At 40.8% G+C, this 24,558-nt stretch overlaps 1 protein-coding gene across 11 annotated transcripts in view; it reads left to right on the top strand.

Moving 5' to 3' along the window:
- The window catches only part of EPB41L2 (erythrocyte membrane protein band 4.1 like 2), a 205,010-nt gene that overhangs the window by 166,834 nt on the left and 13,618 nt on the right, over nt 1-24,558 (top strand). For 6 of the 11 annotated variants that reach the window (XM_061130599.1, XM_061130594.1, XM_061130595.1 and 3 more), the window contains 9 exons: nt 915-1,061; nt 2,423-2,524; nt 6,639-6,803; nt 8,800-8,853; nt 9,059-9,619; nt 11,463-11,585; nt 13,332-13,430; nt 15,090-15,170; nt 19,676-19,781. In XM_061130599.1, coding sequence (XP_060986582.1) covers nt 915-1,061; nt 2,423-2,524; nt 6,639-6,803; nt 8,800-8,853; nt 9,059-9,619; nt 11,463-11,585; nt 13,332-13,430; nt 15,090-15,170; nt 19,676-19,780 — 1,437 coding nt within the window. In that variant the 3' untranslated portion in view covers nt 19,781. The remainder of the gene's footprint in view (nt 1-914; nt 1,062-2,422; nt 2,525-6,638; nt 6,804-8,799; nt 8,854-9,058; nt 9,620-11,462; nt 11,586-13,331; nt 13,431-15,089; nt 15,171-19,675; nt 19,782-24,558) is intronic. The other 5 variants (XM_061130600.1, XM_061130601.1, XM_061130602.1 and 2 more) reach the window with 5 other exon arrangements.

The following is a 24,558-nucleotide window of genomic DNA, read 5'->3' as shown; positions in this document are numbered from 1 at the left end:
TGAAAGCTGTAATCCACAGGTGGCCCTATGATTTTTGAAATGTAAGAAAGCAGTTAAAGTTCAGTTAAAACTTTTTTGAATACTACCTTTTATTCCTACAAATACCATTTATCAGGACCAATCTAAAAAAAAAAAAATCCCACAAGTAACATTTGTCAGGGCCTATTTCAATGAAAATTGACCCAGTAGTATTTCTCACATCCTTTTTTAAGGACCATTTGATATGTGGATGGCTGGGTCCCACATTTATGCTTGGCAAGAACGTGAAACCAAGATGACGTTCATTTATTTTAGAGAAAGACCAAACAGAAGCAGCTTCTGGCAGCTGTTATGTTTATTCCATAAGGATTAAAAACCATTGCTGGAATTTCCTGAAAAACGTCAACCGTTGTTTCCCCACCACCATTCCCCCCTTTTTTTGTATGATCCTGGATCAGATTTCCTATCAGGCCCAATATGCTCTGAGTCCACCTTTCTCTAATTTTACTTTTTTCATTTTATTCACAGAATGCAGCTCTAGTAGTAGCCCAAATCTGAAAAGTGAATTTGCAGGAACAAAGTACCTTTCAAACTTAACTATGAGAAAGAAGGTTTATTGGCCATGTTGAGTTCCATGGCCTCCTCCTTATGATTTCTTAAACAACTCTGAACAAAGAAATCAGAACCCTTTAAGCTGTGAATCATAAAAAAATTACACATTGGCTTTAATTTTCAAATTTGGACAAACTCATATTTGTAGGTGGTGATATGGCTTTTGAGACTTGGCATTTTTCTTGCTTTATTATGTTTTTTTAATCATAAGTTTGCTTTGTCTTATTTTTGGTTTCATTTTTTATTTTTATCCTATTGGGTTTTTTTTTTTTCTTTTTTCCCCTTTTGGATTTTCCCCCTTTTATTACGTTACACATTGCTAGGACCTGGATAAGGCCCAGGAAGAAATACTGAAACACCAGGCTAGCATTAGTGAACTCAAGCGCAATTTTATGGAATCCACACCTGAACCACGCCCTAATGAATGGGAAAAACGACGTATCACACCTCTGTCCCTACAGACACAAGGGGTATGTGACTAGCTATTTGTTGGCTATATGTCTCACTCCAGCTGTTCATAAAACTTAGGTTGTTAATCTGTTATGTTGATTCTTATGAGAAGTTAGAAAATATTCCCATTTTTTAAATGTAACTGCTAACAATTTTTTAAATACTAAATATTTATTAACAGCGTGTAATACTTATTGACATAGTTCTTGGGTAAATTGTATGAGTTTCAAAACACTTTTCAAATACTTTCAGAATAATTTCACTATTTTACTCGAGTAAATTGGTAGTAATGAGTTGTTACATCAAGTGACTTAAAAGCCAATGTATATTGTATTTAATAAGTTTTTAAATTATTGACGTCTAAAGTAAGAGTTTGTTTAATAATTAAAGAATTAGTAATTAAAGGGATGTAGTAATATAGACCATATTTAGAATGATTTAAGGTTATTACTGTAAGGATAAAGAGTTAAATTTAGCTTTGAAGACTGCTGGGCTCTGTTGAAAACTGGCAAAATGTTAATTATATAACTTAAATTGAAACTTCTTAGTAATGAAATCCAGATTAATGTTTTAAAAATTTTTTCACCCGTCTTTCCAAACTCATCCTTTTTCTTTCCACGGTTTATTTCTCCACCACCAACATAAGCATTGCCTTTAAAATATATTCTTAAAATATTTCTTCATTTGCGTCTGCATCTGTTCTTCTCTGATGCTCCAAATTCTCTCCTTCTGTCAACCAAGAACTTCATTAGCTCATTTATTTTGCTTGAGGAAATAATGGTCATCCTGTGTTTAACATGCAGTTTTAAAAGTGTGTTCAGAAAAAAAAAAAGTGTGTTCAGGTATTACCCTACAGTTTCTCTCTTTTTCCTTTTCGTTTCACCCCTCTCTTCTCCTTAAATTCATCATCTAGTCTGACTTGAATGTTGCCAAATTGTAGGTATTTGAATTCGCTATTTTCATGCTTTTTTATTCACCTTTTTCTTAAAAAGCAAAGCTGTTATTTGCTTTAAACTTCTGTGTGACAGTGGAAGGGACAAATCTCTTTAAAGCAAATGAGCAAAAGAAAAATTGCTAAACCGCAAAGATTTTTGACACTATTAAGATTTAAAACACCATAGCAGCGTCTTCTGAAGTTGCATACTACTTTTAAGTTCTTATTTTCAGCTTTTCTGAAGATATTAATGTCCATATTCCAGAATCAACCCTGGAGTGTTGTATTTTCTGGGGAGACTGATGGTGTGCTGAGATTGGGTCCCCCTTTATGTGGCGCTTCGTCTGGCTTGTTCCGCTGACCCACACAGTCGTTTTCTGTTTGTGTTGCTGTAGGTGTAATGTGTTTGTCTTATTTGTTGATTATGTCTATTGTTTAAAACAATAGAGCAAAGGAGATCATCTTTTCAAGGACATTTTATCCATGAAGGAGAAGCCTCAGATGGTGGCAGCGCGGACAGTTGAAGAAAAGCCCCAGGAGGCAGACAAGGTGTTCACCTCGCATCCTTGGTCTACTCTTGCTTTTCTCCTCTTTTCCTTGATTTCTGTCCGCAGCCACGAGATACGTCTTTTCCCTTGTGTCAACCTGAATTTTTAAAAGTAATTTTTGAGTGCTTGAAAAGATAACTCCATGGGATTATTAGATGAGAATCACCATATTACAGAAGGACTTGACTTAAAACTCCACAATTTGAAATGCAGACATCGTAAGCGATTTAGGTGATAAGTGACCCCTCATTTCAATGGATGTGCTGGCAGTTGGAAAACCATGATTTCACGTGACAGTGCACTGTTTGCACAACGCTCACTGCGGTGGTGTTAAAATAACAGACTATGTGTGATCCAGATTACTGTTTTACTGATTACATTTGGAATCCTTTTGAATTTTTATTTTTAAGATTTTTTAAAAAATTTTTAAGTGAAGAAAAGTTGCTTTACAGAATTTTGTGGTTTTCTGTTATAGATCGACAAGAATCAGCCATAGGTACACGCACTTTTAATGGGACAAAAGATTTTGGTGCACACAAGCAGCCCCTCAGATCTCTCTGCTCCTGCATATATGAAGTATCTGGCATTTCTAGGAAAGTTAGTTTTCTGTTGCTTTTCCGTTCTTATTCCTCTGTTTCTACTGAGTTTGTTTAGCCAGCTGACCAACCTTCTGTTTGCTGGGACTGGCATGCCTAGAGTCTAGTGTGGGAGAGAGCAGACATGCACATTAGTGACTGGAAATTTTGGGGTATAAAGAAGTATTAAGGAGATGACATACTTACTATGCATTATAGGAGGATTGAGAAGGCATGAGAAGAGGTAACATTTGAGTTGAGGCCTTAATGATGAGAAAGAAGGTGGACACGTGACATTTCTTTCATGTGTAAGGAAGAGCAAATGCAACAGCCCCAAGACAGAAATTTCTTTAAAGGACTGAAAGACCAAATGACAAGATCTTAGAAGAGTCATAGAGGTCAGACCCCATCTTGGCAGGATCTTTAAGATCATAGTAACAATTTGGAGTTGTTAGAGGAGTGAGTGAGGGGAAGCCATTGGAGAGCTTTAAGCTGAGTAGTAATATAATCCCACGTGTCTAACGAAAATCCCTCTGGTGCTGAATGAGGGATGGATTATAGGGGATGTGAATGAGAGCACAGATTGGAATAAGCAGAAAGTGTTTCCCTCCCACCTCGTCTTGATTTTGTTAATCAGTAAATAGTATTACTCATCAGAACGTACGCTGGGGTGGTAGAGGAGGCAGAATAAGTGGAAGATGAAGCTTTGTACTAAAAGGATTTGAGGTCTAGGTGAGATGAAATATTTTTGCAACACTGCAGATGTGAAAGATAACATCATAAAGTTAAACCAAGTAGCATCTATATACTTGAAAGGTTAGTTTGAAATCCAAGGCAAATCAGACTCTGTATCAAATGATGATTTCAATATCATATGCTTTGAAATATTATATAGTTTTGAAAATTTATCCTCCTGAGAAGTGACTCAGATGACATTATTTGATCAATTTAAAGTGATGCCCTTACAGTAGGAAACTTTGGGACTTTTGTGAAGCTGTTTAAAATGATCATGTTTTCTGGATGTCATCATTTAGTAGTGTATGATATAAACTGTGTACAGTGAAAACTATCCATTCATTATTGTAGAAGTTAACATTAAGATGATGTCATGTGAAATTTAAATCTGGAATTCACCCACTCTTAAACTCCTAAATGGTTTGTCTGCAATTGAAGTTATTGCTTTTTTCTTATTCTTCTCCTCTGTAGCACATGCTAGAAAATATGTACTTATTTGACACATGTATGGGTTGTTGTAACTTTGATCATCCATTCACCCAATAAACATTTTTGACCACTTACAATGTACTTCCTTTCCCACTCCTCAAATAATACATCACTACTATTAGTTGAAAGTTAAGTAAGTCTACTGGAGTATTTTGACTTTTAACAGAGTATCTTTTAAATTGCTATCTTTCTTCCGACTTCATTTTGCTACTTAATTTTTCAGAGTTTCTTGATTTTCTTTAAATTGCAGTCCTTAATAAAATGCAAAATAAAAATTATACATAGGTATAATTTCCCCAGAATTCCAGATGTCTATAATAATGGGTTTTATAGATTAAAAAAAATAATTGTTTCTTGTTTAGCAATCGATACATCAAACTTTCAAAATGACTTCAGTATATTATGAATGATTTTGAGAGTAGGGCAGAAAATTTGAAGTCAAATTACTTGGTCTTTAATAGGCAAATTAGGGCTTCCCTGGCAGCTCAGATGGTAAAGAATCTGCCTACAATGCAGTTAGACCCGGGTTCAATCCCTGGGTCAGGAAGATCCCCTGGAGAAGGGAATGGCAGCCCACTCCAGTCTTCTTGCCTGAAGAATTCCATGGACAGAGGAGTCTGGTGGGCTGCAGTCCATGGGGTTACAAAGAGTGAACATGACTGAGCGACGGGCATACATACATATAGGCTAATTATTATTATTAAATATTATTAATTTTTTGCCTACATATATTCTCATATGTTGTGAGAATTATGACATACTTAAACTTGTATAGGGCTTCCCTGGTGGCTCAGATGGTAAAGCGCCTGCCTGCAGTGCGGGAGACCCAGGTTCGATCCCTGGGTCGGGAAGATCCCCTGGAGAAGGAAATGGCAACCCACTCCAGTATTCTTGTCTGGAAAATCCCATGGATGGAGAAGCCTGGCAGGCTATACAGTCCATGGGGTTGCAAAAAGTCAGAAATTACTGAGTGACTTCACACTCTTTGTTTCTTTGAACTTGTATAAAATTTCTAGCGAGAGTCTAGTAGAGATTACATAGACTGTAGTTTTAAGGTACTTTTGGAGATATTTTATTGACTACTTCGATGCATAGTACTTATTTAAATTCCCCAGTGATCTTTTACCTAGTAGGACACCATCTCCACCTACCTGACCCTAGGGATGATGTAATTACGGAGACTCTTAATTCAGCTGAAATTGTCCAGAAGCTTTTTTCTCTCCTGACTATTGTAAGTGCTTATGCACCTTGCTCTCCTCATCTCTGAAGCAACTTAGCATGCTTCGCATCTCCTTGTAGCTACCACTCATCCCGGTTAGGGCACTGTCCCACGAGGCACCCCAGAATGCCATTCATTTATTCATTTGTCTCTGATCTCTGAGCTGTGCCATTTGTTAGGACATATTATTGCACACATCTAACGTGAGAGGGAGCTACACGATAATTGCTTACCGTTGGTATTCTAGGTATAATATCTGAGATAGTCCCCAGCTTCCCTGTTGTACCCTCAGGCAGATTAGGGACCATCATTTAAGGGCTAGAAGGGCGAAGATTAAATTCACCTTAGTAGCTTTTCAGGGACAGATGATTTTCACATTGCTTAGCGTTTACCCTCTGAAGTTTTTCTTCCTGTTTAGAATTTTTTCCTTTACCCATTTCTTACTGAAAGAAAAAGAGACACTATTTCTTCATCCCATGGCATATCTAGCATATCTGAGGGAACTTCAGTGGGTTACTTTCACAGTGCTTGTTGTATGGACAAGGTGGTGTAGGGAAGGGAGAGAGCATAGGAGCTGAAATAGTTAAGCCCACACGCAGAACGTGCAGTGGACCTCAGAGTGACGACGGAATTGGCAAGGCCCAGAGTGCCTAGTTAAGAGCATTGGAGGGCAGAGGGTTATGGACATCCAAAGTCTAACACTGAAATAAGTGTAGCAAGTGGAGGGGCCCCGGAGGAGGCTGCTGAATGCAGAGAGGCCCATGCGGAGAGCTCCCTCAACATTATACGAAGTAGCGTTTGATGGGCAGGTGGGTCTGTCATACTCAGCTTGTGATAAAGCTCCAGTGAGAAACCAGAGAGTTTAGTGCATTTCTGAAGGTTAGAGCGATCAACAACCCTCAAACAGGGTGGAAAGCCAGCATTCCGGCAAATGGCCACAGATGCCTGCCGCAGCATCGTTAGAATCCTTGCCTTTCTTTCGGTGTATGCTGGTCTGTGATTCTTTCTTGTGTAACCTTCCCTTTCTTTCAATAGGTCACCGCTGTCTGTTCTGACTTATTGCTAATTCTTTGCTCTTCCTTTTCTGACCTCTCCAGAGCCTAGAAGAGGAGATAACATCCATTTTGTTTAGTGAAGAGGGCTTTTCTGATAGCATGAAAGCCTCCTTCAGCTCAGCCACCACTCGGACAGCAGAGGGCACTGCTGTGAACTCTAATGCACCTTCTGAAAAGCTTTCCTCGCCCTTCTCACGGTTGCCTGAGGTGCATTTTGCTTTGTTTCCCGTTTTTTAAAAGTCACATTTAAGAGTGATTTTTATTTTTTGAGTATTAAGGAACCCTTTCCTCCAGTGCTTTCATTGGTGAAATTAACTCTTCCTTGGAGAAACATTCAAGAAATAATGAGTGAATTTGAACACGAGGAAAAGACACTGATTGGATGTTTCTCTTGCTTTCAATTCTCCCCTCTCCAGTGTCCCTAAATTGAGAGAATCATTTAAACCAGTCACAAAGGTACAGAGTCTGGGGTGTTAGGTGGAGGGAAACCTTCAACTACGTAGAAGCTAAAGCATTTTTTGCAGAAGTTTTCAAAGCCAAAATGTCTTTTAAACGTCTTCAGATGGCTTGTTATTTTAAGAATTCTGCTCATAGGGGAAAACTGAACCGCCTGCCAGAGTCAATTTAAATTATCTGGGGAATGACCCCTAAGGGATTCCCTGAATTTGGGCAGAATCCATCTGGCCATTTGAGGTTCAGTAATAAAAGTAGTAATAATGAAATATCTCCTTTAGAAATGTTCTGATCACTGGATATCTTTATTTATAAAGAAGTTTGTAAGGAGTTACAGTTGAATGTTGCCTAATTAGCAAAGTCAGTTTAGAGGTTTCCAGTTTAATGTGCGAAACCTCAGTTTTCAATAACACTGGAAAGATGGTTCTCTTGTTGTGTCAGTGACATGATTTACATGGTATAATGTTGAGCATTGAAAATGTTCCTTTACCATACATTTAAGAATAACCGTGCAGGTCAAAGATGGTCTGTGAGTATATGTTGATAGGTGTCCTTCCGGGACCTTTTGCTCATGGTTTTCCATGTTGCTGGAGCAGATGAACATGAGCTTGCATTATTTGCTGTAGGAAGCAGCTCCAGTCCAGTTAGTGTCTGGGCAGCTTCACGGTGCGGGTTGTTTCTGCCCAGAGGGTTCAGAGGTGCAGCGCTCTTCACTCAGCATCGAGATACCTTCCTAAATAAGCAGGCTACTGTCTGTAGCTGAATTTGTAAAGTCAGAGCACACGGCATTAGTGCTACTGGAATGCCAAAAACTTGGTTAGGAATTATTTGTATCAGTATAAATTAGCCTTTTCAAAATATAAGGAAAATTTTAATCTTTAAAAACAGATTCCTTTTTAAGAAAGTTTCTACCCTGATTATCAATACTGTAGTATAGTGATATTACTAATGTATTTGGTCTTCAAGCATTTATTTGAACATTTAGGTGCTGTACTTAGCCAGAGTAAATTTACTCCCCCAAAGTAGATATCTGCAGGGGGCAGCAATGAGCATCTCAAATAATAAACGTGGTTCATTTCAATTTTCAAATGGAGGAGCTAAATTCTAAGCGAAAACACTTGGAGCCATCACTGACATCCACCCTACTGTTATAATACCCCTTTTTGCTAATCAGTAACACAGTTTGGGATGCTAATAACCATCTCTGAAATGGAAACACTTTTGTGTTAATAACTATCCGAGACCAACTATAATTTTGCCAACTAAAACTGATTTTTAAATAAGCCAGCAAACTATAAAAATATCATCTTATTGATAATTCATTTAGGAATTGTGTTCAGGCCATGCTGTGTGTGTGTGTTTGTTTTTTTCTTCTTAAGTCTGATTAAAATCAATCTGTCAATAGATTTTTAAAGTCTTAATATATAAACTTTAAAATAATGAGTAAGCTTTGGTATAATTCCATTCCCCACCCCCTCCCCCACGCCTTTTCAACAAGAAGGAGCTTATAGATCTGAGTATAAGAAAAGCATTTCATTTCTTTGGGAGGATGCTGGCTATTTTTGTGTTTTTGTTTCCTTCCCTAAGCTTCTTGCATTTGTCTGGATTGTCCTTCACGTGACCTTGAGCAAAAGGTTTTTTATAGCTGTTGATTCTTGCTGCTCTGCTTTGCAGTGTCAGATGTTTGTTTTGGTGGGTGTCGAGGTAAACCTTTATTGATTTGTGTCCTCGGTTGCTTTTTGTTCCGCAGAAACGCGCTCCTGAGTCCGAAGGGCCTTGCGCCGGAGCCACTGATGCTGTTAAGGTTCTCCCTTTTACCATGTTAACACCATTGCCCGACGTTTCCAATCCTGCTCACGTTTCCCCCTGCTTCCCTTTCAGTCCGCCATCATCATCATCATCTTTGCTTTTCTCCATGACATGAAACCAAATCGGTTAATTTGGGTTGCCGTCGTTTTGATTTATTCATCTATTTTTGTTTCCCCTCATCCATTTTTGTTTCTGTGCAGAGTTCACTTGAGACTCTGAATGTAGTGGAGAAGAAGCAGGCAGAGGTTGGGAAAGACGAAAGAGTAATCCCCGAAGAAATGAACGGTAAAGAGCTGCCCCCTGGGCGTGGTCCTGGGGAGATGCGGAAGGTGGAGCCAGGGCTGCAGAAAGACTCCACCTCCCTGTCTTCTGAGAGCAGCGGCGGCAGCGAGAGCGAGGAGCAGGAGGAGGACGTGGGGGAGTACCGGCCCCACCGGCGGGTGCCTGAGAGCACCATCAGGGAGGAGGAGGACGCGGAGGAGGCGGAGGAGGCCCCCGGCCAAGCAGCCAAGGTAGTGGACAGGGAGCGCCCCGCGCCGGCAGCCAGCCCGGGCCCGCGCGCGGGGGCCGGCCTCGGCCCGGCGGAGACAGGGGCCCAGGAGAAGGTAGTGGCCCCCCAGCTCCCTGCCGAGAGGAGGGCAGACCCAGGCGCTGTTGAGCAAGACGCCAGCGGAGAAGCGGAGGCCGAGCCCCAGAAGGTTAATGGAGAGGCGGCTCGTGTTGACACTGATGTTTTGCCAGAGATTATTTGTTGTTCAGAGGTAAATGGGAGCTCAACGCTAGAGCCGCTCTTCAGGTGGAGAACACCTGCCTCTCCTCCTCTCCTGTCCTCCCCGTTCTCCTTCAGCTTTTCCGACAAGATGCTGAATTTGATCTCTCTGGGGAGGAAGGGGGATGGCCCTGCTCTGTCGATTTTTCCGCCCTCTGGGGTCACAGTTTCTGGCATCTTTACTGCAACTGGATCTCCTGAAAGAGTCAACTTTCGACAGCAGCCACTTCATTTTTTTTTTCCCCCTTCTCATTTCACACTGAAATTTTTCTTTGCACGTTTTCAGATTTTTTTTCAAGGCTTATCTTTAAGTTGCACTGCCTCCTCATACTAAATGCCTGAATTCTGTTCATTAGGAAGTTGTGTGTGTATTGTTCAAAAATGGTCAGTGTGAGTGTTGCTGGTGTCACGACTGGGTTTGACCTTCTGGCTCATTCTCTCTTCAATATAAGATTTTCAGGAATGGCAGCAGGCTCCTATTACCGTGGTGCTCAGAATTCAGCATCTAGCAATGATGAAAACGTTATTTCTTGAATACCCCTGGCATTTCAGGTTTTAGATTCCAGGGATTGTACAGTCTGGTCAAGGGACTTAGCTTTCCTTCTGGGCAGTGAGAAGCTAAGCAAAGGATACCCTTCTCTTTGCATTCTGTCCTCTAGTCAATTCTGGATTACTTGCAAGTTTGGTTATATGTTTTGTGACTCGTCTCGATCAAGCGTGAGTCTTTCCCTTTTTCTTTTCAAGAAACAGAACTTTCCACACTCCCCTGAGATGAAGTCTTGCTCATTTAGGTGCAGGGTCTCTGATTTGGGAGTTAAAGTTATTCTGAAGAAAGATTTACTTCTATGTGAATGTTCCTTGATTCTAAAGTTAAATGCCAAAAGTAGAGGGTTTTCCATATTTGCTCTTGTTCATGGGGTGGAAAATCTTGAACTGACTTTGTCTTGGAATAATTAACTGGATTTATGTTACTTTTAAATTTCTGATTTCACTTCAGCAGATGACATTTTGAAAGTCTTTGAATGCTTTGAACTATTGCTTTCTGCAGAGATTTCCTCTTTAAATTATTACACTTGGGAATTTTCTCTCAAGGAAAGCACTGTAGTGTTTTGGTAGCAGTATAGTCTGTGTTAAGCATACATGCTTGGCAGACTCCAATGTTAACAGCCTGTGACCCTCTGTTTGGATGTTTTAAATAGTTCAGAGCATTAATGCATCAATGGTGGAGTAACACTATAGATATATCACATTTTAACTTATGTAATACAGAAGAAACACTGTAAGATTTAGGTTAGTATAACTGAAAACAATGCTGCTTGAAGATATTCTTTCTGAAAATGGGATCTCCGTATCAGCGGGGCAGCAAGGACTTTTTGGCTTACCCACCAGGTATGCCAATTAAAGACCATGAGCCTTCACACAGACCATGTGGTTCTTTAAACTGTAACAAAAAATGGAGGCAGGTCACTTCTCATCTTTAATTCTGTTTTATTTTCTTTTCAATTTGATCACTACTTGCCTAAAACTAAAGTTTCTATATCACTGTACACCAGGCTTGACACGTAAGTAATATGGGACCGTCGTAATTTGAAACCTACTACAATTTCAGGAGCCATTGTGCTAGCTTATTCTTCATATATATATCTATACACATATATATGATTTTGAAGGAAAGTGTTTTTCTTTTGTGTCTTATTATTTCCTTTTGCTCTTTTCATTTGCATATGAGTGTGTGTTTGGATATATTTGAGTTATTTTTGAAGGCTCCATGAAACACATTTATTTATTTATTTTATTACCTCTAGAATTTATGTTTCCCTTCCTTTTCACTTCAGCCACCAGTGGTAAAAACAGAGATGGTAACAATTTCTGATGCCTCACAAAGGACAGAAATCTCCACCAAGGAAGTCCCTATTGTCCAAACTGAGACCAAAACCATCACTTATGAGTCTCCACAGGTACAAAAGCTCTAGACTTGGACGGTTTGAGTTCTTTTTTACTTAGCTTGTTTCTGTTTCCATTCTGTCTTCTCTTAGTTTACATTTCTGACTTTGACATAGCTTTTTAATTTTCATTTTGTAACTGTACTTTAGCCACATAACGTGCCGCAATTGAATTGCTGACCCAGTAATTATGGGGGAAGCGTATATGTGATTTTTTAGGACAGACTGTACCAATGTTGTTCTTATTATTTTTATAAACCATTTCTGGCTTGATATATCCAGGAATGTTTATATATACTTGGGGAACAGATCATCTTACAAGGTTTATTGAATCTGATGTAAATTTGTGGATTCATAGAATTAGGCTTTTATCCCTGCCACCTTCCCACCCCTGACTCCATGAAGACAGAGCCAATCAACTCACTTTTGTTTGTATGTTCACATACACATCTGTGCTTCTCCTCACAGTTGATTATTTTCTGAAAACATGTCGCCATTCTTACGTAAATATGGTAATACTATGCGTCTAAGTAATTATCACATTCGTGTGTTTGATTTTTGGTATTCACACATTGATTCTGTAAAGATTTGAAGTAAGAATTAAGATATTTAACCTTAAGAGTAAAAAATGGGGGAAATAGTCACCATTTGGAAATGGAACCATTTAGAAACCTAGACAACTCTTTTCTCAACTGAGAAATTTAGTGTTCTAGAAGGTACCATGGTGGAGGATTGCAGATTATTATCCTCTCAAAATATGTTTTTCATGCTGTAATGCATTTATGTGTGAAACAGTCTTTAAATTTTTTTTTAAGATATGCTCTCTGTAAATGTGCATAGGTTTCTTATGAATGGGTGTGGTGGGAGAGCGTGTATTCATGTGTTTCTATTGTGGTAAGTGCCCTTGTAAAGAAATACAGGAGCATGACCTGAGTTCGAAAGATTTCCTCCTAACTTATAGTAAGAAAGACTCTGAACCTTCCAGGTATTTCCTGTGTTAGTGTCAGGAAACTGGAGACAAATATGTTTGGTGGTCTTAGCATAAACTTGTAGGCCGTTAATGTGCTGCATTATTTGCCCTGGTAAACTCTAGAACTTTCTAGTATCAGAACAAAGAAGTTAAACCGTAGATAGACATATGTCTAGATATAAGATTTATGTGTGAGAGATACATGCACACACACATCTAGAGAGAGTGCCTGCCAGGTGCCATATGCATGGTAGCTGTGTATATGCACAGACTATCACGGAACAGTGTCATTTAAGAAAGAAATCTAGAGATAAGCAATTAACCAAATCACTTAAGTGTAGTCTCTCCTAGTCAGGCTCTGTTGCTTAGTAATATGAGAAAACACTTATTTTTACCCACCTGTGCTTAAAAAACCAACAAACCCAGTACTTCTGGTCACTGTGGCAACTTCTCTGCTTGGTCCTCTGGTTTCTTCTTCTAGATTCTGCAAGTGGCCCTCAGTCAGATTTTCTTACAACTCCCCAGCGGGTCCCAGTCCCATCTTCTACTCCCATTCTTCCTTTTTTCTCTCTCTGCTCAGCACGTGCACTTAATCCTTGCCTTTACTCTTTAGATGGCTAGCCAATCTTCGATCAGTAAATCGCCGTTACAGACATGCAGGGGATTGGCAGCTAGCATCTTCTGCCAACTGCATAGGTCTTAAAAGATGCATGTTTGACGGGGAGGGGTCTTCTCTGACAGTAGGATGGAAGTTAAGCATTACTTTGTATTTTCCCCCTAAATCTCCAAAGATTGATGGCGGGGCTCGTGGTGACTCGGGCACGTTACTGACCGCACAGACCATCACGTCTGAGTCCGTGTCGACAACAACAACCACACACATCACCAAGGTAAAGCAGTCCAGGGGAATGTACATTGCCAACAAAATCTTTTCTGAATTGTTTCTTTGTTCCTATTCACACTGCAAATTTTTACACACAGCGCCCTGGAATAAATATGCATAGATTTAAAGTATGCAAGACATTGGGCTCCACTGACCTTTGTATTTAAACCAAACTGCAAATTTGTAAAGTACAAGGGGTAAAAATAAGTTCAAAATAGCTATATCTGAGAGAGCTACAAGAGCGGAGGGAACTTAATAAAATAGAAGCACAGGTTTGCTAAGTACCAGTTAGCTCTCCTGACTGAAGCAAAGGAGTGGAGACCACCACTGGAAATTTTCGCCGACTTATTCAAATAATGTAAATTTCCCCCATTGATTTAAGGTTCTAGTATGTGGATTTGGGGCATTTTTTCCAAATCATTCTCTTAAGTGTTTAACATCTGATGACCAGTGGTTGTTAAAATGTGGTCTCTGCACTGGCAGTAACAGTCTCATCCAGGGGCTTGCTAACGGTGTGAATACTGTCGCCCCGGTCCAGATATTCTGAAACCCCAGGAGTGTTTAGGAAGCCCTCTAGGTGATTCCAGTGTATGCTGTGGTCATCACATTTCTAACCCAGTAATGCCTGCTGCTTCTATTAGAAACTGAAGGTCCCAAATGTATCCCTTTTGCCCTCCTCACTCAATATTTCAACGACAAAAAAAACTTTGTAAATTAAAAAAGTCCCAAAATGCATGATGGTATTGGTGTTCATTTTAAAGTGTATCTAGCTATTAAAACCTAATGGTCTCTATGGTCAGCCCTGTGTCTTACACTTAGGTGTAATCACCCATGACTGTGTAAATTTATCAGTGCTGTAGAGGTTGGGTCTGTGCTTTCTCAGGACTGTGGTATTTACTCATGGTTTAGAGTGTCAGAGCGTATGATCTCTCAGCCTCTATCATGCCCGAGGCTCTGTCACCTTGCTCCAAGCCAGTGACTCTGTTCGGCAGCTTACTCAGAAACTCCTGCTCCTGGGTCCCCTCCAGCCTTTGTTCAGCCACGTTCTGTGTTCATGTCACAACCACATGTGGAATCAAACCAAACATTGGATGGAAGTCTATCACCCTCACCCATCTTACATATCTGAAAGCAAATCCAAGTTCTCTTTCTGTTATTGCACTAAACCAATTGAACAAAATTGCCAGATGGATTTGTATGAAGCCAGTAGAACAATCAGAGCTATAACATCAAGCAATTTTCCAAACCTAACTAAACCAGATGTCTAAATGATTAGGAGTCCCTGTAAATTCTACATAAACCAAACAACTATTTCTTCCTTGCTTGCTTCTTTTCAAAATAATGGCCAATCGGAAATGAAGAAACTCAGGAAATTGTAATGAAATGTTCCAGTGGAATTGTTTGGATTAAATGACATCTACTGCGTCTTGATCTCACCTGAATTATGATAAGAGAGCTTTTAAGGTTGCTTTCAAATTGGATGATAGAATTCTACCTTGAGCTTATAGATAAAGAAGTTTCTAGAGCGTCAGTGTTCCCCACTCAGTGTCAGCTGCCTGATGGTTATCAGAAGGTCTCGGCGTGCTCCATTTGTATTTTCTCTGGTTACGTGTAAATGTGTTTTAGTGATTGCTAACCCCCCTCCCTTTTCCTTTGTGACCTCTAGACTGTAAAAGGTGGGATATCTGAAACAAGAATTGAGAAACGCATTGTGATCACAGGAGATGGAGACATTGATCATGACCAGGTAAAGATCAGAGTATCTGCTTCTGAGATTGATCATGCTCATTTCCTAAGTTTCTATTGTGTCATATCCCTTCTCCCAGGACCTCCTGGATGAGTCCGCCTCCTAAGCTTGGCATGAGGACAGCTCACAGCCTAGACACACAGCCTGTCCATGCAGCCTTCCTAGCACTGAATTGCATAAAACATGGGCTGCTTTTTCATTTCCCACTAGCTTTACATGCACCTTTGGGTCTAAGCTATTAAAAAATTTTGGCAACCATCAGGCATTCACGTGGGCCTGATTTAACGGTAAGTCATCAGTTATTAGAAAATAAATGGCATTTTCATGACCTTGGTTTCAGAAAATAAGAAAAGCTGCTAAATTTGACTTATGCCTGTCTTTAGGAACTTATCAAGTATTTTTTAATAGCATTAGAAAAGTTGGACTATTTACCTCTAGGTGTTTTCCTCTAGTCGTTACCATTATTGAGGGGTAGGAGAAGGTAATATAAGGTCTCTTACAAAGTAAAAAATTTACATGTATTCAGAAAAGATTTTTTTTAAAGAATAATAGTGCTTTCGTTCTACTGTTGAGCAGAATGCCTGCCTTTCAAAAGCAGGCAATGAATGGAATCACTGTGACTTGTAGAGTTGTTTTAATTTTAGACTGCAGTGCCAAGTGGTGATGAGAATTTTTTGTCTTGTTATATTCTCAGTGATTTTTATCTCAACTTTAAAGGAGACCAAGCTTTTTTCTTTTACAATAATTTGAGGAAAAGGAAATGTTGAATTAGCCATCTCAGCTGAGAAGTAGGAACAAATGATGGTTAACCCAGCTTTGAACACTGTTGGACTTGGGAAAGAGAATTTTAGAGAATAAAATTTCTTGTTTAAGAAGAGCTCACTGTATGTGGCTAAAGAGGAGTAGAATTTCTTCTATGCCTAGAAAGAAAATAATTCTTTTTTTTTCATTACTGTATACAGAATTTTACTTACATATTTCATAATGTATTTTTTTAAATTCCAAGAGAGTTCTTAGAGGTAAAGGGTTGCCTTGACTCTATTTTGACTTAGTAGTGGGGATTCTTAGTACATGACTGTACATGTGTCTCTTCACCACTAGGAAGTGAATCACCTCTGTGGAGACCAAGCCTCTGGTTTCCCATATAGAGGACTTATTCTACTTCTCTTCACTAGGACAGTGTTGAATTGCTCTGACCTTAAGTTTGAATAAACCCTATTCTTAGTCCGTTTCCCTCTGGGACTCCCACTCAGCCTTTGTTGAATGTGTGCTGGGCAGGAGCCGACATTCTTTGGCATGATGCAAGGTGGGAATTGGCGCCTTCTCTCAGCCTTTGTTTCTCCTGCACACTCTCTCCACTCAACGAGGCCCTTTCAGACTTTAAAATGCCACTTTTTCTCTTGAGGGATTACTCTCAGGTTTTATTTTATGTGTGTTCCTTTGTCCTGTTTTACCTGAAAACTAAAATCTCTGTGATACTGCTTCTGAACAGCAGATATTAAAAACACAGCCTGAAATGTCAGTTCCAAAATAATATACATTCCTAACTCTTCCATTAAAAACGAGTCATGATGGTGCGTCACAGCTTTAGGTGTTGCTGTGAGGACACACACCCTGTGTGTATGATGTTCTGTTTTAGCCCATTTTAAAACTGGGAGGGAGGGGAGGATAAAGTAGGTTGGGATTAACACACACACTGCTCCATATAAACAGAGAAACAGCAAGAGTCTGCTATATAGCACAGGGAACTATATTGTGTCTTGTAATAACCAATAATGGAAAAGAATCTGAAAAAGAATGGATATGTATCGCTTTCTGTACATCTGAAACTAACACAGCATTATAAACCAGCTATATACTCCAGTTTAAAAAAAAAAACCTAAAAATGAGGTCAGATATCCAAATGAAGAGACATTTACCCTTTTCATAACTTGAATGAAAAAGTTAAAAGTTTTAAACTTTTTTGAGTAAATGTAATTGTGGCTTCTGGGGTGCTTGTTATCCAAAGCTCATGGTGTATTTGTTTTCCCCATAAAGCCTGTGAATGAGACTAGGAAACTATTGAAAAGTGAAGGAGGAAAATCACTTCCCTGGCAAAAACTGAGGTTGATCATGCCGTGACTTTCATGTCATTGGCACCTTTTTCAGTTCTTTGCCCACATTAGAAGAAGTTTAATAGTGGAAGGAAATCCTTCATCTGAGCAAGATAGGGAAAAAAGGAATCTTTTTTTGTGTTAGCAAATGAAAGAGGCATGCCTCTATAGAAACTTGCTTTGCAAGTTCTGCACCTGATGGCTCTCAGCTCTGAACCAGGGAGGGAGAAACAAGATGGCAGGGGTGTTTCCTTTCTAATAAAATAACTTCTCAACTTGGCAATGTAATGTGATAGCTTTCTCACAGTCCTGATTGTTGCTATAATGCATTAACATTTTACAGTATTTAATTATATGTACTGAGGTTATGGAAGGAAAGGAACTAAAGGATGACTGATTTCAAATGCATTTAAAGATGATAATAGCAGTTTTCCATTTTCCCTACTTTTCAGCTAATTAAAGTGTGTTTCGTGTATTCCACCTTCTCTTGGGTATCATGTATACTTCCTCTTTAACAAGTGCACTGGTTTAACGTAGGCAGATCTTTGTGAAAGAAAGTGAAAGTGCTGGTTGCTCAGGTGCATCCGACTCTTTGCAACCCCGTGGACTGAGGCCCTCCAGGCTCCTCTGTCCATGGAATTCTCCTGGCAAGAATACTGGAATGGGTTGCCATTTCCTTCTCCAGGGGATCTTCCCGACCCAGGGATCAAACTTGGGTTTCCTGCATTGCAGGCAGATTCTTTACCATCTGAGCCACCAGGGAAGCCCAGGCAGACCTTTGTAACGAACATAAATTCAGAGTGTCTGAGAAGTTGATTGTAGACACATTGGCCCCCATCAGAGTTGGCCTTTCTCAGATGGGATTCCGCAGACCAGCCGGGGGTAGGCCAAGTGTTGATTGTTGGGTCTCCGCCTTCCCTCTGCACGGGTGCACAGACTTAGAGGCTGCCTACTGTACTGGGTCTCCTTCCCCTCGCACACTGCAGTCTTCACATGGCAGCACTTTCTGTCCTGCTCTGAGACCAGGTCCCCACTCCACTCCCGCCCTCCCGGCTGCCTGCTGTCCCCATGTGACAAAGCAGTTGTGCTGCGGCTCAAATGGAAGCCTAATCCCCTAAGTTCTCTCTTGTCCCAACACAGGTGAGTCCCCAGAATTTGTTCCCCAGTAGGAACTGAAGCACCTTCAAGTGACTTCCAAGCTGAGTAAAAAACTTGCGGTATAAAAAATAATCTTCTGTTAGCTTTATGTTTCTTTGTGGAAGGAGGCTCAGGGTTTTGCTCCCTAACCTTCCAGCTGACAGAAACAGTGTTACAAACAAGAAATGCAGTTGTCCTTGAAGTCAGGTGACAGAATCACAAGAAAATCCTGCTGCTTTTTTCAAAGGCCTGTTTTCCTGATGAGATACAACTCTCTCCTAGTAAGACTTCTTTTTCTTGTTTTCACGATCTGTCCCAGAAGAGTACTGTTCTGTGTGGGTTTTCTTTTACTTTCTCCCTAAGACCTCTTTAAACACCTTTCCCTCTGAAAAATACGATCTTTCTACTTTGTATATAATCTTCATATACAGTTTACTTTCTGATCAAGCGCAGAGAAACCTTGTCTGCTTTCCGGGTCTAGGAAAGAGCCCCTGAACCAATGGAGTGGCGGCTGAGGTCCTTCTCCGGCCCTGCAGCCCCCAGAAGGATGGCCCTGAGAGAGCCCGTTAACCTTTGCACCTTCGCTGTTTCCACGTAAAAGAGGGAGCCGTGTTTTATTATCTAAAGATTAGTCTGTCTTCTCTTCAGCTTTTACTGATTGTCGTCATTGTTGCTTGCAGTTTTAATCGTTCTGTGTCCTGAAAGTTGATATATTTTTCCCACAGCATTCCTCAAGCAATTACTGAGAGCCTCAGAGGGAAAAGATGAGCTGAGCCTGGTCCTGCTGGGGCGTGTGTGGGGATGGGTGGGTGGGTAAGGCAACTGGATAACTACAAGTATCACTAGAGTGTAGACGGCAGACAGCATGCCGGAGGCTTTATGCCCTTCCTTCAGTCCATCCCGCAGGCCTTGACGTGATCTTTGCAGTCTCAGTGCCAGTGTCAGGTAATGGATGAAAATTCTGAGGTCAGGGAAGATCTGTTTTCTCCATGTCTCATGCTGTCCGTGCCAGGCTGGGTGGAATTCAGGGCCAGAGTGTTTCTCCTCCATGAATTGTTATCTGGAAATGGATGGGAGAAATGGGAAATCTGGGGGAATGAGATGGACTCCCTAAAATGAACAGGGAGGCCATTTCAGATCTTCTTGTAATGGTAAAGCAGTGAATGCATTGCTTTTTGCTGGAGGCTGGATCGCAGGTGATGGGCGTGCTCGTGCATTGCCACCCCGAAAAAGAGCCTCTTTCTCTGCTCACCACGTTGTCTCCTGACCCCGCAGGCGCTGGCCCAGGCCATCAGGGAAGCCAGGGAGCAGCACCCCGACATGTCGGTCACGAGGGTGGTGGTGCACAAAGAAACCGAACTGGAGGAGGGGGACGAGTGAGGTAAGAGCGTCGTCTGTGCCGTGTCCCTGAGCCCGCCGAGGGACGTGGAGGCGCGTCTGCGTCACAGGGCCGTCTCCTGCCGTCCACCCAGTCTTTCAGTCTTTTTTTTTTTCCATTTATTTTTATTAGTTGGAGGCTAATTACTTACAATATTGTAGTGGTTTTTGCCATACATTGACATGAATCAGCCATGGAGTTACATGTATTCCCCATCCCGATCCCCCCTCCCACCTTCCTCTCTACCCGATCCCTCTGGGTCTTCCCAGTGCACCAGGCCCGAGCATGTGTCTCATGCATCCAACCTGGGCTGGTGATCTGTTTCACCCTAGATAATATACATGTTTCGATGCTGTTCTCTTGAAACATCCCACCCTTGCCTTCTCCCACAGAGTCCAAAAGTCTGTTCTGTACATCTGAGTCTCTTTTTCTGTCTTGCGTATAGGGTTATCATTACCATCTTTTTAAATTCCATATATATGTGTTAGTATACTGTATTGGTGTTTATCTTTCTGGCTTACTTCACTCTGTATAATGGGCTCCAGTTTCATCCATCTCATTAGAACTGATTCAAATGAATTCTTTTTAATGGCTGAGTAATATTCCATGGTGTATATGTACCACAGCTTCCTTATCCATTCGTCTGCTGATGGGCATCTAGGTTGCTTCCGTGTCCTTCCTGGCAATTACAAACAGTGCTGCGATGAACATTGGGGTGCACGTGTCTCTTTCAGATCTGGTTTCCTCAGTGTGTATGCCCAGAAGTGGGATTGCTGGGTCATATGGCAGTTCTATTTCCAGTTTTTTAAGAAATCTCCACACTGTTCTCCATAGTAGCTGTACTAGTTTGCATTCCCACCAACAGTGTAAGAGGGTTCCCTTTTCTCCACACCTTCTCCAGCATTTATTGCTTGTAGACTTTTGGATAGCAGCCATCCTGACTGGCGTGTAATGGTACCTCATTGTGGTTTTGATTTGCATTTCTCTGATAATGAGTGATGTTGAGCATCTTTTCATGTGTTTGTTAGCCATCTGTATGTCTTCTTTGGAGAAATGTCTGTTTAGATCTTTGGCCCATTTTTTGATTGGGTCATTTATTTTTCTGGAATTGAGCTGTGGGAGTCAGTCTTTCAGTCTTAATCATCCCCAAGTTCACCTGCTCAGGTGACCTGCATTCAGTTAATTATAAACTCTGGGGATCAGTGGGCATCATGTAGTGTTGATAACTGCCACATGTTGAGAGCTGCTGATAGTCAACATTTATGTGTTACTGTCCTATTTTGTAAGGTTAGTATAAGTAACCTTATACTAAGGTTGTAACATTAGTATAAGTTATCTGAGTGTTCACAGTCACCCTCTGAAAAAGATGCTATTGCCATTGTTAGATGAGGGTCTTTTATTGTAGGGGCCCAAGGGCAAGAAGAGTTAAGTCTTTTAAATGTCCTCATTAAGAATAATTGTGTATCAGAGAAGGAACCATAAAGGGAAAGATTGCTTTGACTATACAGGTATTTATAATTTGAACCAAACCAACAAAAACAAAAGTAAAGGGTAAGTGATAAAGTTCAGTATGCCCGGCAGAGAAAGGAATATATTGTCATTTATGTGTCATCAAAAATTGTAAACACTTAAGTAAAAAAAAATAAGGACTTTCCTTGTGGCTCAGCTGGTAAAGAATCTGCCTGCAGTGCAGAGATCTGGGTTCTATCCCTGGGTTGGGAAGATCCCCTGGAGAAGGGAACGGCTACTCACTCCAGTATTCTGGCCTGGAGAATTCGATGGACTGTATGGCGTCACAGAGAGTCGGACATGACTGAGTGACTTTCACTTCACTCATTTAAGTTTGAAAAAAAAAAAAAGAGTAGAGGATTAAGCAAGTAAACCATGTAGAAACTTAAGCAAAAAGTGTTTGGCCTCATTGCCTAAATCAGTACAAATGAAAAATTCACTTCTAAATGTGGCAAAGTTTATATTAGAGTTAGGGAGGTTGTGGGAGGGAAACTATACTTACGCTGGTGTATAAATTAGTAGTATTTCCTGGAGGGCAAGTTAACAAAACCTTATATTAAACCTGCTTACCACTTGAACTACTGTGAGGAGTTTCTTAAATAATCAGAGATGTATACAAATATTTATCTTCAGGACTATCACATTTTTATATATGCTAGCAAGAAGTGTGAAGCAATCTAAATGGCCCACAGTAGGGAGTGGTTATACATTGTGCTGCTTCCATGTGATGACAAAAATACATATTGCCGTTAAAGGCTGTGTTAAAGAATTCTTAAAAAAGGAGTAAGTGTTCCTAATTGTGTATGTATTAGGATTTTGAAAAGCAAGTTTTATTATACAGCACATATAACTAAGATTGCATTTTTGTTTTTAAAGTCATCCATACATTGATCAATTGAGAGAGAGGTCCCCACTGGAATGGCGTGTCACAGACCACGTCTTCCTCACCGTGGCAAGGCCAAGTGCTGTCCCATCGCGGGGAGTGAGGGGTCCTGCCAGAACACAGCCTCCCTTCTGACTTACTCATTTTTCCCAATGTGATAGATAGATATGAAGTGACGTACAACTTACGACATATAGTGACATGTAACTTAATGCCGTATAACTTTCTTGGTTTTGCTGCTTCTTGATAGATTCTAAATACTAATCTTCCGTCAATTTTATGTGTTGCAAGTATCTTTAGGTTTGTGGTTTATCTTTTATTATTAACAGAGGTCAATATGTTAATATACTCAATGTAGCATTTAATATGTTAATATAGTTCAACCATCAAGTTTTCCTTTATGGCATATGCTTTTTCCATACCCTGAGGTGTTAAAGATATTTTCAATCCAGAAATTTCCATGTTGCTTTTCATGAATCTTAATCTATCTGAAATTTTTTCTGTGTGATTAGAAAACAGTGATTTGTTTGTAGCCAGTGTTGCAGCCCTCTGTTGAAGAGCTTACCCTTGACCCATGTAGTCTTCAGGTCAGAGAGCAAGTTTCTTACAAGCATGGGTGTGTTTCTGAGCACACTCATTTCCATCAGTCTGTGCCTCCCCCTACCCCAGTGCCTTATAGCTTTAAAATTAGAATTTATATCTGGTAGGATAACACCCCTCCGGTTCTTTTTCTTCAAGAATGTCTTGGCTGTCCTGGATTATTCTTGGCACCTTGTATTCACTTGTGCAGTGAACACATACACACAGCCTTTGAAGTATGCCTGTCTCAGGGGTCATCTTTTATAAGCATCCTCATTAAACAGATTTAGGCGGTTAAAGTATAAATTCACATGTAAGGTGGGCAAGCTAGACAAACTTAGGAAGATTCATTCAGTCATTGAAAACATATTTAACAAGTGCCGAAAGGTGCCGGGGTAGCTTAGGCAGTGAGAGTTCGGATCATCAGATGGGCAGACAGCACAGTCATGGTCCCCTTCCTTCGGAAGAATCCACTCCAGGCGGGGAGGCGTCGAAATGAACAAAGTGTGACTGCATATCTCACAGATGTCTGAAGGAAATAATATGCGGGAACAAAGCAGAGGGTTTGACCTCTTGCCAGACTAGGCGATTACTTGAGAAGCTCAGTTTTGAGTTGGAATCTGAAGGACAAATGAGAGCCACCTCAGTGTGTCTTAGAGTCATTTTAGCATCTCCGTTCCTGCCGGGCCACACCACATTTCTGAACAATCTGCTTTGCTGATACTGTCAGGGCTGGGACGAATGTGTTTCCACGGCTTCAGCTCCCCTCTGGCTGCCCTGCCAGAATCCCATAGAGGCAGCAGGTCGGTGGAGACAGAGCAGCATTTCAACATCAGAGAAGAAGAAGAAAGTATTGTTTGTGCTGTGTTGGCCCCGTCTCCCTTTTCAGGTGGGAAAAGCTCTCCTCCTGCTTTAACCTGACCGCTCCCTTTGGAGTGGTCTGACCTCTTGGTCAAGCGTTGAAAGTGGGGTGTGGAGGGTGAAAGGTGGTCAAAGAACAACCTGCTGATGGAACCCCCAGTCTGCCTCCCGTAGCCAGACGTTTGAGGCAGAGGAGCTAAATGCAGCTTTGTGAATAAGGAAATGCTTTGGAGGAGCACTTCCCTAAATCTTTGCATTGTTTTTATGTCCTCTTAAGGACTACTCTCCCTTACCATTTTATCCTAAATGCGTATTTATGAGGTTTCGGATGGATACACAATGTTAGCAACCTTGTCTCCACTAGAATGGTATCCCCAGTGGTCCTGATGAGGAGGGAGAAGAGCCCAGGCTTGGTGGGGTGATCTGTGTGGCCTCAGAAAGAATGAGCCCCGGGAGGGGAGCTCCCAACCCTGCTTCAGCTGGCACCATCAGCTCTGTGAACTCAGACTCCTTGAGTAATCACTGATGTAGGATGAAAAACTGAATGGCGCCTCCTTTTTACTGACAGCAGTGGATGGCCAAAGGATGAAATGAAGGAGGAGCGGTCTCTGATCTATTCACTCATTTTGTTCTCTCTGTTGTTGTTCATTATACAGATATGCTGGAAGACTCATTAGTGTTATCTGCTGTTTTACCATGGAGATTTTAAATCAAACAGGTCTGCACTCACAGCAGAATAGAGTCTCAAGTTTTCTGATAGATTCTGGACTGGATATGGTGGGAACAGATGAGATCTCTGAATCAGGATGGGGCATCACAGATGGCTTCTCTTAAATGTCACGGTGAATCGGAGTTGGCCCAATGAAGAAAGGAGTGGAAGGGGGCCATCCACGAGCCAGCATAATCTGATTCTGTGAACCTGGCACTCCGGAAATTGTGCAAAATGCT

This window comes from Dama dama, chromosome 26, assembly GCF_033118175.1.
Source record: "Dama dama isolate Ldn47 chromosome 26, ASM3311817v1, whole genome shotgun sequence".
NCBI classification, from domain to species: domain Eukaryota; kingdom Metazoa; phylum Chordata; class Mammalia; order Artiodactyla; family Cervidae; genus Dama; species Dama dama.
This window is presented reverse-complemented; position numbering and strand designations above follow the sequence as displayed.